This window comes from Argopecten irradians, chromosome 7 (assembly GCF_041381155.1).
Source record: "Argopecten irradians isolate NY chromosome 7, Ai_NY, whole genome shotgun sequence".
In the NCBI taxonomy this organism is placed as follows: domain Eukaryota; kingdom Metazoa; phylum Mollusca; class Bivalvia; order Pectinida; family Pectinidae; genus Argopecten; species Argopecten irradians.
In genome coordinates, this window is record NC_091140.1 from 44,450,919 (window position 1) to 44,467,010 (window position 16,092).

General features: G+C 32.9%; 2 protein-coding genes across 2 annotated transcripts in view; both read right to left on the minus strand.

The window, feature by feature from the left end:
* The window catches only part of LOC138328574 (uncharacterized), a 95,904-nt gene that overhangs the window by 32,091 nt on the left and 47,721 nt on the right, over window positions 1-16,092 (minus strand). The window lies entirely within an intron of this gene.
* On the minus strand, window positions 7,450-9,058 carry LOC138327256 (uncharacterized). The gene is made up of 4 exons (XM_069273233.1): window positions 9,008-9,058; window positions 8,429-8,601; window positions 7,920-8,029; window positions 7,450-7,556 (listed from the first exon to the last, which is right to left on the minus strand). Exons 1-4 carry the CDS (start codon window positions 9,056-9,058, stop codon window positions 7,450-7,452), a joined length of 441 nt encoding a protein of 146 aa, XP_069129334.1.

Consider the following 16,092-nt stretch of genomic DNA (forward strand, 5'->3'; position numbering starts at 1 on the left):
CATTTAATTATTAAGTTATACCGACTTCCAACACATTGCTCATTACAGTGAATAATAGATATCTCAAATCATTTAATTAAATATAGAAATCAAGCTATACTATCTAAGTTTTAAGTTTCTTTACTCGCGTCCATATATTGTGTACCAATGTTTTGCTATGAAAGTGTGTATTGGGCTTTTGCGTGATTCAATCCCACTTTTTTGTAACATCGTATATCTCCTTTATGCCAAATTCATCATACAAAGTGCCTTTTCTGGTATACTTTATCCCCTACATCATTTGTCGATTTTATGACTCACTATTGATTCATTTTTGTGAATGGAATACATTGTGGGTTATTTTTTTTTAACTAAGACTTTGCTTCTGAATACGTGCTTATTTCATTGTTTAAACTAACAGTTCAATAGAGTTTTCTTTGAAAGTAATAGTTTAGAATAACATTTTATTCCGATTGGACAATACAGTTGGTGTAATAATATTGTTACATAACTTTTTGTACTTCATGTACCTGGTCATTTATCTGATGAAGGTGAATGTGTACTAATGGTACTAGTCATCGTAAGGAAGCACATACAATTTTTACTTGTTGTGTTTCAAAACTGTTACATCAACCTGACCTGTTGACATGTAGACATTTAAATAAGTCATTGGCTTACATTGTACGTAACATTATTGTAGAAAAGAAAATATTTCTTATCTCAATTGAGACAAATTATCAGATGGAATATTTTATGAATATTTAAAGAAACAATTTTGAACTAAATCATATAGAGACCTAGCACTGTTAATTAAGTTTAGTATACTAGATGAATGGCGTATATCAATAATTGTTCAACAATAAACTTCAAAACATAAATGCAAAGCATTCATTACATAGAATTATTCCAGCGGATATGAATCTAAGAAAGATAAAATATGTAAATGAAGATCCACTTACCTTAAAACAGAAATGATATGAAGATGGAATACTTTCATTATCCTAAAGATTAGTATGTGACCACACATATAGCCGAGATACTGATGACATTGCTGTAGATCGCTTCATGATATATACCGACTATCGGTTGCAGGCTCGCGCGCCAAAGCACCGAACACTCTACGAGGGAAAATTAAAATTAAAGTTACGTACCTGATTAACGAAAAGACGAATATCACTGGGCAGAGCATAATTGGGCAAAGGGAAAAAGTCCAGCTTAAAGAAGAGGGGCCACTGATAGAGTGGGAGGCTATATATTGCTTAGCTATCCGGCTTTTGGCCTGATTAGGGAACGACCGATCGGAAATGTCTTAGAGGAACGAGTTGATGTGGTGGTATAGAGATAGTGTTACACGCCTGATGTTCTCTGCTATACAATCGACACATATCGCTGGTGGGATGCACTTCTTTAACGATATTGAGTGATTTAACGGCCTTTGTATTAGGCTGCCACATAAATAATAACAGCTTATCTGTTTGTTAGTATACAATACAGGATGTTGTGCTAACCATTTATGTACAAGTGTAAATAAGGATATTCTACACCATTAGACATCTTTAATTACCTGATCAGTTGTTGTAATTTACATGTATTGCTTGTAGGTCGACGGGTTTATCTCCGGGACCTCCTGATTTTTCCAACCACCAAAACAGATATCGAGAAAAGTTCAAAACTAAGAAAACAACATGATTGTAGTTGATGAATAAAGTACCAGAAATCGTTGTAGTCTTTTGGTTTGAAAAAATATCAGCATTATATAGATTGCCAAAATAGCTGTCCTCAAGAAATTTATTTTCAAATGGGAAAGCTAAATAGTTGCCTTCTACTTTCACCGAGAAGTGTGAAATTACGTATTAAACAGCTTTAATAACATCAAACATGGAAACGAGTAATTGATAATCTTATTTGTGATACTATATATGTTTCAACAGCAATACTGTCGGTAATCGTTAGTTGTAATGCCTGAAGCACCGGCAAAGCCTAATGTCGATAAAACATATTGCCTAATGTCATCACACAACCTTTCACTCTGCTACGCTGTTACCATGTAACTCTATATTGATATATGATATGCGAAAATAATGTCTAATGATACTTTCTGGATGTAATATGATATCCAAATATGCCACCACTCATTCGTCGTCATATTTACTCTTTGCAGTAACGCATTACAAATTTATGACTCGGTATACACATCGTAACAGTTCGAATGTGGTGTCTGAGGTGTCTAATTATCGGAATAAAATCAATATGACATCGCACTATCATCAGCATGATATGTATATGACCATAATGTGTGTTCATTGTATATGAGATTTCACGAAACGTGTCTCAAGATTTTTGTGTCAGCCATGAGTAGAAATTAATATTTCAAGACGAGTTTCATATGTGATCTAATATAAAAATGAACAAATATTATTAGTTTGTATCAAATAACTAAAATAACCTACATTTTAAAGAACTTCAACGCCAAAATGTACTGCAAAACCTCAGCAGATGCATCCATTTTGTTTTGCTGTTTGTGAAAACCTGACGTCATGTCATATTTCCTGACGTCACATTACTGTTTCTCTTATCACCTCATAATTAATTTCCTGCTCAGCATAGCTATTAAAATGCTCCAGGTTATATCACATTACATTAGTGATACTGTATATACAAAAAAATATTGCAAGGGCGATTACTAGCTATCAGACGGATTATATGATAAAAACATACACAAATGTACTTGATATATTGTGAATCATTATGCGCCATTTTCCACCACCTGGTAGTGTTGACATTTAAAGTGTGAAGACGTCAACAATAATCGTGCAGAGAATTCCTTGGACGGATTTACAAACCATAAAGGTAACTAGCGATATAAAACACCATATAAGTGTCTGATAGTGTGCCTGGCATAATAGTAAAACATGTCTCCTTTTGTAAAGGTTAATATACATGCAGGATAAATAAACTCAATTGTTCCAGAAGTATGAATAATTACAATACAACTGTAGGTCCCGAAGTAGTGAGTCTGCTGCATTAATCTTAATTTAGTACTATTCTCATGGATCGAGTGTTATTAAAGCAAATTAAAGTTTCAATAAATATTTGACAACAAAAAAAAAGCGCATGGAAATTAGAAAATTGTAGCAAAATGATTGCGAGAGCACGAACAGTTAAAGAGAGGATTGCACCTAATTTAAAAATAACTGACCGGGAGGGAGTTTGAGCTGAAAGATCCCATTCTTTTTTCTATCTACTATTATACGATAACCTAGGTTTTACTTTTATATCAAAATAAGTAAACATGATTCCAATCGGAACTTCTCGGATGTAAACACTACCTCAGATGTGATAGGTGTAAGAAGATTATGTAATAAAGTCAAATATTTTCTTCGCCGAAAAACCTAATTACGCCCTAACTACGCATAAGAAAATGAATATTTATTGAAATATTGAAATTCTATAGTCGTATTTCAATGAATGTAACTTTTCCCCTTTGAGACGGACAATACACAGCATCGATGAAGTTACACTTTTTAAGTGGTTTACTCCTCGATGACAACCAGCAGTTATGAAAAGCGTCCCTTTATAACAAAATGGGTGTCCTTGTGTCACATCCGAGGTCAATTTTCGACAGTTACATCCGACGAGTTCTGATATAAGATGATTCAGCTGTTTTAATATTACATTTTGATATTTTCACGCGGTGGCCTATAGAAAGGCATCTATGTGTGGTTGGTTGGTCTCTTTATTACAGTCAGTTAGTAAAACACACACGTTTCATTGGCATCTGATAGGTATTCTGTTAATTACTATATATATGTCGCCCTTCTCGGCGTACACAGACGTATATGAAGTCGTCATAATTGATAACACAGTTCTGCTTAAAAGTAATATGACTGCAGGCAAGTCTTAAAGGGCGCAGCCAGATGTTTTCATGCACGGCATGGGAAGAGCGATTCTCTACTTATTTATTTTATTTTCTATTTCATGTAGAAGTCATAATTTAGAAATAAAAGGACGCACTTTAACTTATATAGAGATTGAACAGTGTTTTGATTGCGTTAAAGGTGGGATACAGAACGCAATGGGATACAGACATATTCAATGTAGCGAGTTAGCGCTACATGTTGAATATGTCTGTATCCCATTGCGTTCATACCACCTTTAACGCAATCAAAACACTGTTCAATCTTTATATTTACATAAATAAGTCTACTTTTACGTCAAATTGAAAACGGTGATGGTTGCTACATGTAAGTTGGGTAACTACTGTAGTCAGGATGACCGAAGATATAGTTCCGATTGTTGAATGTTATAGCTGCAGTTTGATTTAAAATATAACAATAATACCTTTTGTTATTTTTAAATTATGTTTTTTTTTTCAATTTCATAATGTATCAATAATGTCCATTTCGAATAAAAATTGAGAAAAACGAGGCGGAACGTCTACCGGTATAGTTGTCAGGGTAGTGATGCGGTCCGAAGAGGAGTGAGCCGCCATATTTGATTTTCAACCGAGGAAAGTAACTGTGAAATAGCCTGTTGATCAAATGGTATGACTGTTGAACTGCTGAATGTTTGTTATGTATGTATCGGTCTAAGTATACGATATAGACTAAATTCTTCACAGTCACGACTTTTATTTTATTGTACGGATGATAGACAAGTGTTTGCATGGTGTGTGACTGACGTAACTATGGAATTCCTCGAATATTCCTGAGGAAAGCCCCCGGTTGTAGCCTCGACCAGCGGTTCTTTTTGTTGTTTATTACAGTTACAATGATTGAACACATATTCTGTTTTGATGTCAAGTACATTTTAATTGGATCTAATAACAACGCTTTAATATTATTTTGAATCCGACAACGGGGAAAATTTGTTACCACTTCATACAGTAGGCCAACCGAGTAGGCTAATGACGAGCATAATATTCATATTGTCTGTGCCGCCTAAGGATCAGTCTTGAGACAAATAGAAGACCGAAATCGTTTTTTAGTTTATTATTAATTCAAAGCAAATCTGTCATCTGTGAAAAGGTAAAATGTAAATTAATTAATTAAAGTTTATTTCGATTATCATATGACGCAAAATCTTACCGAAGCGTGAACTAGAAGTAGTCCGATCCTACTCTGGGTTTGTATTCATACGTCGTTGCGTTTACGCTAATTTGAACGCAACTCCCCTCCCATTGACTATATAGGGGTATATGTAAATATAAAGGTATATGATGTAATAATTGTCTAGCATAAACTCAAAGAAATGAACTCAAAGATTCGGATTTCTCTGTGTCCATTCAAGGCCTTGAGTGCCGCGTATACGAATCCTATGATTTCGCGCCATTTGTTGACGTTATGTGACGTCATGATTCCTTGTGCTTATCTTCGCCTTGGTGGATACTTTGACTGCATTCCATAGCTTTTAATTTTCAAAGTGCTTTTATTATTATTTAAAAAATAATATAGAATGTTTAATTACTTCTGTTATGCATTGCATTAGTTAAACATATATTTACTGGGGAGAGTAGTACCGGAGCAACGCACAACCTCCCCATATGTATAAAAAATGGCGGCCGCAAACTGAAGCTGTCAGTGTGTAGTATTGAATTTTAAAGATTGTGTTTTTTCTTATTTTTTTTCGTGTATCTGTAACCTTAGAAGTCGGGCACGAAGGGCTGCCTTATAATGTAAAATTTTACCTTTAAAATTACAACATTTATTATGAGAAGATAATAATAAGGGGATATATATCTCATAAAGTCTCATAAATTATAACACATAAATGAATTCTGTTATTTATATATATATATATATATATTGTTTCAAATATATGTTTTGACAAAACTGTGACGATTCAAATAAAAGTAACCGAAAATGAATTGATTAGAGATAAATAAGTTTAATTTCTAGAACGTTCATTTATGCTTTCCAAATAAAATGGGAATTGCGAAATACCTTGAACTGTAAATGATGCTTAATATAGAAAACATTTATTGAACTTTTTATCACTTTACTGCCATGACTATATTTTTGTTCTGTAGAAAACTTTAAAGTAGAGTATGTTGACGAAGAACAATTGAAATATAATTAAAATAGATTTTATTAAAATGAATCAACAAATTCCAATTAAAAATATCACAGAAGATAGGATATACATGCGACGTTACCCATTCGGCGCTTTTTGGTGTTATTCTGCGTTGACCTTGTATTATTATCTTAATCATTTTGTTGATAAACATAGACACAACATTAAATTTTATTTTCCTACTTTCTTTTAGGAGAACCATCAGCTTGAACGCTAATGGGTGAAATTGTGCTACGTAAGATATAACAAGTGAATTGTTTTGGTCCGACAAACAAAACCCGGGGAAAAAAGGAGTTTTATAACCTCTTTACAAAGACAATGTATAAACTGATTGTGTAAACAGACACGATTTTCACATTCAGACGAACCTTTTGTTGCAAAGTCAGTTTTTCGGTAAGTATTAATTAACCGAATATTTCTTAGCAGCAATAGTATGGTAGATCGTGAGGAGAGAGTAAGTCCCAACGATGCTGGAAGGATAAGGACTGCTACTAAAACCCCCCAGCAAAAGCATAAACTAAACCCAACCTCCGATATAAATGAACATCAGATGTTAAGACGTAAATGTATCAATTATCGAATCACAAATGACGTATTTGAGTGCCCACATGGCCATTTCCCATAGAAACTTATTAGATAATTTATCTCTCAGTCACCTCCTCGTCCATTACCACCTCCAGTGCTAGTGTCGCCTTCGGGGGGCGTTTCTTAGCACAGAATATATATGGAAATAAAATAAACGAGAATAAGTACAATCTTGGCCCCTCTTACACTATATGTCTGTCGATACAAAGATGAAAAATTTAATGTTAAGTTTCGATACCAGTGTTTGATGCCGTCTGCGCAGTTTACATAAAATATAATGGGTGAGCATATTTTCAATTTTGACGTATGCCACCATTCCAACAATATACTGATGAGTTGAAGTAAATTGTTTTCATTTCTGTATTTCTAAAATAAAATAAATATGTTGTCTATATCAACTAGGATCCGTCCAGGCTTTACATGCATACCCTCTGGAATCGTTTAATTTCTATTATACGCGTCCCGTTAATATTCCTGGTACCCGCTACCGTACCGCACGTTTTATTATAATGTACACCTGAGTGAGAGCTTGCTGTCATCAACTAATGTCGATATCAATCTTGGTTATTCGTGAATTTCGATTTGGAAAGTATTCCCTGAATATATTTTCTCCCTGCACATTTTAAATATCACATATATATGATTCTAATTTATATAATGACAAATATTAATATTAATATAATTCACATGTTTTCAGTTAATATTGGTCATAATTTTAAGAAATTATTACAATATAGATAACACAGCTCTAACCGATTGCTAATATGTTTTATTCAAATTTTCTACCGATAGAGGTCTGCCTTCAAGTTTCTATCATACATATTGCGATGTTATAAAGGAATTATAGGTGAATTTTGTTATCCAATCATTGTTCAAATCGAACCAAAACTGTATTCTTTCCTTTGCAAACCGCACCCAACCTGTAAATAGAAATTATATTTATTTAAAAATATATATATATTTATTTTAGTAGGATATATATAACATACTAGTATATAATGACAAACAGGAAATGAATCTTTCTACTATTTTTTGAAAATTTTTAATTTTGGTACATGTATACTTTATCTTCCTTTATCCATTCCCTTTATTATAAAGAAAAATATGACGATACCAGTTTAGTCCATGCTTGTGGTATACTTTAAAGTAATCGTTACATTTCGATGACTGTAACATGGACTTAATTTAAATTGTATTCATTAGTTTTTGAGAAGTATTTAATAAAATAGATAATGTACATCCGTTTCCATCATGTGTGTGTTTTCCATAATAAGAAGACTTACGGTCTGTTTTAAGTAGATGCGGTTTTGCTTCCTCCACGTGCAAACCACCATTGAAGTAATGAAAGCTGGACAGGACGGAGTCTCGGGGATGACGCCAAAATTTAAAATACCTTTGCTGAAATAGCTTTGGGTAATGTTGTTTCCATTTCATGCGTTTTTAACACCGAGACACGTTTGAATTCATTTATGCTTTTCCACCTCTCTTGTGCAATCCGTCCCCATATAAACAGTTTTACCTCGTAAATTAAATCCATTAATTATCAAAATAATTTACGCTAAATCGTGGTATCATTTGCAGTATAACATTTCGCCAAATAGATCGCTGACTTAAGTCGGTGTGAACAAAGTCCCTAGTGATAGGGTCATGTATGCGAAAAGTCAGTAATATAATATATAGCCATTATCTAAAAAAAATTGTTGATACATGTAATATATTATAATATTTTCTATTTCTAGTAAAATCAATTGATTAGTTAATTTGCCAATGTTGTTTTTAAATTAGTAATTACCTGTATTTGCTTTGTTGTAAAAGGTGACGTGTCCAAGTGTTTCCTGAGCCTGGTGAACTAACAAGAGCTGTCCGTTTATAGCTTGCCTTAGTTTCCTTAACTGAATCTCCTTTGCAATGGGTCTTAACATCAATATTTTCCTTTAAAGGTTTATTTATTTTATAATCATTTATCTTGTGGAAAATTCATGATAAGTCCCAAGTCCTTTGTGGTCATGTCAGATATATGGTTTGCTCCAATATCGTGTTAGAAGTTTGGTAATTTGTTCATTCCTTTCTCTCCTGTGACCGGCTAACGGCGTTTGGTAGACGCGTGGAAACATCAAAATCCTTATTAATTAAATTCACTCTTTTACATCTGTCACCATAACAAGCTTTATGTGTATATTAATACAAGAACGTACTGGCAATCAGGGGTGTAGCATAACATGACAACAGCGAACTGTCGTATTCGATTAGGTCTAATAAAAAATCCCATGGTACGTAACTTTTCTCTAAGCTAGGTAATTTTTTCAGGCTTTTATATATTTGCATCAAAATTAAAACTTTCTTTCGTGGTTCCTTAACTTATATAAATGACCGGCATCCGTTTTGCTTGCAGCTGCCAAGCCAATTGGATAAACATCGTCATTGCGTTTTCACTATCGTCGGATCAAGCAAATCAGTTCTGTAAAATTAAATAATATGTACGTTTGTAACCTTTTATATCGGTGGCATTAGATTTAAAGATTACATATGTATTAAATTCTGCATAATATTATTTTACAATTGGGTACATTTCACGGCCTTATTTTATCGTTATACCATCTAAACTTATTCGTGTATAAATTAGTCTCTTCTCTCATAATCATACAAAAGATAGAATTAATGTAATAACATATGTTTTTAAAAAATAATAAAATTATAATAGAAACCTTGCACAGATAAGCTTTAATAGGTAATTTTGATGTATAATTAACAACAACCATATATTTTGAAATATATGATACAATTTGACATGATTACCTTTTATAACTTATTTAGAAAACTTAATGGAGAAAACGTGTCCCATTATGAAGATAAAAGAGTTACATGTACAATTACAAAAAAAGCTGGCAAAGGACTGGATATTTGTCGATAGCTTTACAACATTTAAGGATACTGAGAGAAAATGACAATATATTATATCTATACTATATATGTTTTTATCTGTCATGCCTTAAGCATTTTATTTCCAACCTGTCCTATCCTTTGTGATTTGAAACAACTTCAATTATAAGTAATAGGTAACAAGCGCAGCCTGAATTTCATATTTTTTTTTTAATGTTCTTTGTAGTAACGTACCTTAATTAGAAATAATCCCAATTTTGGTCCGAAATAAAGAAAACCAGTCGAACTCCTATTTGAGTGTTGTAAAACAATTTCTGCTGAAATCATCATAGCCATGACTGTGTGATATACTCCTGAAATAAGAATCAATTAGCAGATGCTTAAGGCTATATGTTTACATGCATATTTAAATTATAAATATATCGACCGTCCGGCAATTATTAAGCTATCTGGTGATCTATTGAAACATGCATAAGGGCATGGCTAAATGATAACCACTTTGATAGACTTTATATTTCCTTATTCAATATTAACATCATGTATCAATAAATCGGTGCGATCAAACAACCATAACTTTCCATTTTTTCTTGTGATTTTCTAAATTGATATTAAAAGTCAGAACTTTGAATTATACTAATTAATATCATATACCTTTTTAGTTTTGAGTACGTATACCGTCCCTCTTCCATAGACATCTTCCAATATTTACATTGTTCCACTGTAACACGTGTTCAATACGTTTGCTTTCCGCAATATTTTCTATACATATATACCTCTAACACTATGCTGTACCTGACATCATCTGTACACATATTTTGTTAGTACTAACCAGGATTTGGTATTACATATACATATTACCATACTGTTAGTTCACTCCGTATAAAGTCTCCTACGTCACATAGAACTGTATTTATTGTAAAATGACAGGCGTTTTCTGTCAACATGAAAAAACGTAATTATAGTGACTTTAGTACGGATGAAAAGATTTATGATGATAGAAGTCACAGTTGCTGTATTGATATATGTCAATTGAGCTTTTGAAATAGCACAAAGGATACAAGCCATTGTCTGTCAAGCACTAGCTAGAGCTGTATTATACATTAACAGTCTGCTACATGTCCCATGAAACAAACTGGACAAATCCACAAAACAATTACTGGGAGCATCTGTGTTATAGATATGTTGTTCTTCTCTTATAGAGATCAACGTTCTATTTTGATACCTTCAGATCTATCAAGATTATAACTAGATCGTATCAGGGCATTTGTACTGAGGATATTGTATACGCGTATAATATCGATTAGTTAATTCAGTTGCTTGTTAATAAATAAACATATGAAAAATACAAAATCTGGTGTAATTCATCCAAGGAAAAGCTTACATTTGTTAACCTCCACTGAACGTCACTACAAATTAATAAATGTTAGTATAAAATGTAAACAAGCAGTGGTGTAGGAAGATGAGACGTCATGGGGGGCAAAGGTCCTCAATATTTTGTAAACCCCAACCCCCGCCACACCTACAGGAGGAGATTAATTCAACTCCCAACCATATAATATATGCTTTATGTACATTTTTCATATATCACTAAATTTAATCCTTGTACACATTTATAGACAGTGGGGTCGCTAAAAGGAAATTAACGAATACGCAAATTGGCCAAATTAGCGTGTGAGCGTCGAAGGCGCGAGATTTTTGTGTTTTATTAGAGGTCTGAGGGTGACCCTCGGGATGTGTTTTATGTATTTTGATGATTTTGCGATCGCCCGAAAGCGCGAGATTTTGGTGTTTGGGGGGTCCGGGGGTCTCCCCCGGGAAAAAAATACGATTTAGAATGACTAAGATGAGTTTTACGATAAAGTTTAATGATTATAAAGCGTTCTTAACATTGTGTCGTAATAACATTATGCAACCCTACTCGATCTGAATATACCGGCTTCACACCATCGGCACATTGTTGTGTAACATAAAAAAACGAATGAATTGTCTCGCTAAGACATATAAACAAATTGATCTTTTAAGAGACATTTTTTAAAGTAGTACATAGAATTCCTTGATGGACATTTTTAGTCTAGTTTGTGTGTATTGAATTTTTACTATTTAAGGTTTGACATTATGTGCTTGAACGTTTTAGGAAATGCGCCGCGCAGCGTAAAATTTTCTAGAATGAAGTACGAAAAATGTGCCGGAGGACCCTTTTTTCTTTCAAATAAGCATTTTTAGAAAATTTCAGTCGGCGAAAATGGGGGGGGGGGGCGCAAAAAGACGCTTCCCACGCCCCTGACAAGTAAATATATAAGATAACAGGCGATATCTACATAAAATTACTGTTTTCCGTATCTATTGAATTATCAATTTTAAAATAGCTGTAAGTGACAATAGCCTCAATATATTCATTGTTACAGCTGTTGTACGTCTAGATGATAATTCAAAATTGTTGTTATCAAAGACAAATAATTACATCGTATACTAACTGCTGCTACATGTGTGTTCATATTAAACCTAATCGTAATTCAATATTCGACAAAAACACCATAACAATAGACTTTCGGATGACCTTTTTGAGATAAAATCATCATGACGTCAATGTGGCGCTTTTGATATGAGAAGTCGGTATCTGACTTTAACGAACACTGAAAACAGCCACGACAACGTTAGTATCCCGGAAAATATTAAAAAAAAACACTTGGGTTCTAGCTGTGATCTACAGACACCACTCGACAAAAAAACCAAAACAAAAAAAACCAAAAAAAAACAACCAAGGAACTTAAAACATATTAGGCTTTTGATAAATTTGAACTACTCTTTCAAAAAATATGTGCACGAAATAAACCATGGATCACTTTGAAAAAAAGATAACGGATTATTTTTCATATTTACAGTATGCATAACTCATGAATTGTAGTCTTCAGAAAACGGACAGGGGCGCTTATTAAGTTGAACAAAGCCAACATGAACACATATAGTCAACCTATCTTAGCGACCACAACTGTATGAAAATCACTTGCGTAATAAGGCCATTAAAGTATGGTCTTAAATGGTCAATTTCCACACAAATTGACATGTCTATCAAGGCCACATGGTCGGAAGACCATTCCGGCTTAGTCCCCTAGGTAGTCAGGGCAAACCGGAATTGGTCCATTGCAATTGAAGTTGCAAGTTACTTTTTATCAAGGCCATTGATAAGGATGTGCTAAGCTTAAACTTACTCCAACTAGAACGATGGATATATGAGCGTGAATCCCGTACGACTAAGTACCTTGGTTACAGCATTAAGGGTAATACTTATAATAATACAAATCTAGGAACCTCAGTGATAAACGAGTGATATAAACTTTTGACCGAGATGGTATCAAAAATATTCAGACTGATATATTGCTTTAGAGCTGATTCAATCAGTAAATACTTTCAATCTTATGTCAGAACAGAACGACTTATCAGTTGCACAAGCATTAATCCGGTATCATGAAGAATCAGCAGACAAGTTTATGATATCTGATATTCCTACGTCTGTCACATTTCATGTATTGATATCATTATTTTACCGTTTTAAATCTGACATTTAAAGGTTTTAGTGTTGTAAATTTGCATTATGGAATAGAATTTAAACATCTTTGAATATTTCATGCAGTAATATGTGTTCCCGCGTAAAATTCATGGCTTGGCGCAGATGTATGCAATGCTTTTATTATTTATTTTATTCATTATTCAAGGAACGACCACCAGGAAAATGGCACAGCTGTCAGTGGATACAGAGTTCATTTTAACAATAAATAACAAAGAGAGATATGCAATCCTCATTTCTTTGAATTTTGCTGGTTTTCTTGTTTCATTATTCAGTAACGACACACTACGTATAAATTACGGAATAAATTTGTTTAATATTGCAGAAAAATAATTGTATTTTGAACTAGCTCGCATGTGCTTTCTTTCGTGAATTAGTTTGCCAATTTCGTGGTGCAAGTACATCTGCGAATTAATATCTAAACTTCCTATATTGATATCAAATTCAATTCAATTTAGAATCAGCTGATGCCCATCTTCGCGTATTTTTTTGATACTGAAATCGCGAAAATTAATATTGACGAAAAAACGTTGTCTCAGTGTGATAAGGGTTTGTCTTCGCCATTGAAGAACCATTTTCAAATTTTCAATGTCGGCGTTAGCAAATTTGTGACGCAGTCTTGTCATTCTTGTGGTGACAGTTTTTCTTGTCGCAAACACAAACGTAATTTTGAACAGATTTTTAAAATAAAAAAAAGACGCATAAAGATGATAATTAGCAAGCAGTTACAATAAACATACGATACATTTCACTGATATATTGCATAATTTCGATACTGCATGTACAGAAATATATTCTTAATAACGAGGTTGTATGTTTACTAATTAAACACGTCGACATAATTTACTCACATGTGTCTTAATTGCATATACCCAGTGAGGACATGGACTGCACTAACATAGACGAAAAAAATGATTAGATGATTAACAGATTGGTTTAACATCATATTAATTTATAAATTAGAACTGAAGAAGTAGTTGATGAAGAATAACTCGGTGATATAGCTGATCTCCATATGAAGGGAGACAACTCTGATCAATCTATAAATAAGGATTGAGGAAAGTAATTTTACTCCTACTAAAACGTTGTTTTCCTTTTTCTATCTCAGATGTTTATCCTTTTCCTTAAATTAACAAGTTTATTTCCAATGAATGTGTGATTCCCTGTTTTTGTTGCGTTATATCTTACAACGTAGTAAATTAACAAAGCGAGCGACAACTACATGTACAACTAAAAACTAAAAATGATGATGAAAATATGTTTTTATTACATTTTAATCAGACACAAATGTATTTGCATGATGCATTCTTCGATTTGATCCAATCACGACGAAATCGTATTTTTGTAAATAATAAAATGTAACATAAACACACAATAGGATGGTGATAATTTGAATACTGTAAGCATAAAAACATGACATGAAGCTTACAAATGCAACAAACATAATTCGCATCTATTAAAGTATGTAGTTATTAACTTATCTAAATGTTATCATGATCAAAATAAGAGTTCATTTTTTTTTTTTTTTGTGCAAAGTATAATGTATTATTCATAATAAACAAAAACAGTTTTACTGTTGCTCCATTTAAATACTTATAATTTACACACAGTATGTATTACTTAAAATAGAAAAGAAACAGGATGTAAAAATCAAGATGGGATATAAAGTGACCCGATATAACAATTTCTTTCATACCTACAAGTGTAATACTGGCTGGTCTAGGGCAATACACCCATGCTGCATGAGGCTGTATTGCATGGCTACCCATGCAATAAAGACTCGTGACGTAACGGCGTCAACAAAATCTCTATTTCCTCGGTAAAATTTTAACATTTTTTTCACAAACTTGACTGGTTTTACTATAAAATATGCAAAAAACGGAATTTTTGTTGAAAATATCACGTAATTTTTCATGTATGAAAAAATGACTTTCAGTCGTGTATTTCTTCGAATTTATTTCAAAATGGCGGGATATTATAGTTGTAAAATTGCAATAAAACGTCGAGGTATGAAAGAAAAATACTCTTTCATAAGTGGATATGAAGGATAGGGATAGTCTACCCTCGGGATCACAAAATGTTGCAAAACTAATGTTTACTACATTTTGTGACCCTCGGGTAGAATATCCCTATCCTTCATATTCACATATGAAGGAGTCTTATAATACGGACCGGTTTTGAAAAGTTACACAGTACATTTACTGTATATGAATGTACAAAATTATTCAATAGTAATTATACTTTAGAGGTATTCTGATTAATGGCGCAATGTAAAAAAATACATGTCGATAAATGATAATAAAAAAAGATTTTATCCAAAAACAGTTTATTGTTTTAAATTGTATATAATAACTGTGGTACGTTGAATATAATAATTGTGAAAATTAAGCAATCTAAAGTATAATTAATGAAAAACTTCATTTCTAACAGCTTTTACATAGAGCATACATCAGAGATGAACATGTAATTAAAATACAAGAATTTAGAAAAAAAAATTCCTTTGTAGTTTCGACAATACTATCTGAAACAAATGCAGTAAGACACATTCGGAATATAGATTATCAAAAATAGAGATATTACATTTCAAATATCACCATCGATCCGTAATCACAATTTCATAAGTAGGTTTCATAAGCCACGTGGCCCATCCATGTATGCCGATACACTTTCAATTTAATAAATAATCGTTACAATTATACCATCTGATTTGAAAATGTTCAAAAACATGCATTTCTTGTATGCGAACCCAGTCCCTTGCTCGTAGAGTAATGCTAGCTTTTGTCTAGAACTGCTCAAATCGCTCTGACAGAAGTGTGTTTTACCCTTATTAGGGTCTGGTGAATTGTTTTTGTCTAAAAAAATCATTATAATCAACCTACCACAGTGGTTATGTAGTTCATTTGTTTAACGTGCGTGACTTTGGCTCGGGTATGGGTACAAGCGTACATATTGTACCTGCTTAAAATCGTATTTGATCAACGATTTGCAATTACAACGGTATCAAATTAAAA

What these genes read in the sequence shown, in the direction of transcription:
- LOC138327256 (XM_069273233.1), bottom strand. Translation starts at nt 9,058, where the DNA reads ATGACGATGTTTATCCAATTGGCTTGGCAGCTGCAAGCAAAACGGATG. An exon ending in TGCAAGCAAAACGGATGCCG is followed by an intron (nt 8,602 to 9,007) that starts GTCATTTATATA and finishes ATTTTCCACAAG; the next exon opens with ATAAATGATTATAAAATAAA. An exon ending in TTACAACAAAGCAAATACAG is followed by an intron (nt 8,030 to 8,428) that starts GTAATTACTAAT and finishes ATTTCAGCAAAG; the next exon opens with GTATTTTAAATTTTGGCGTC.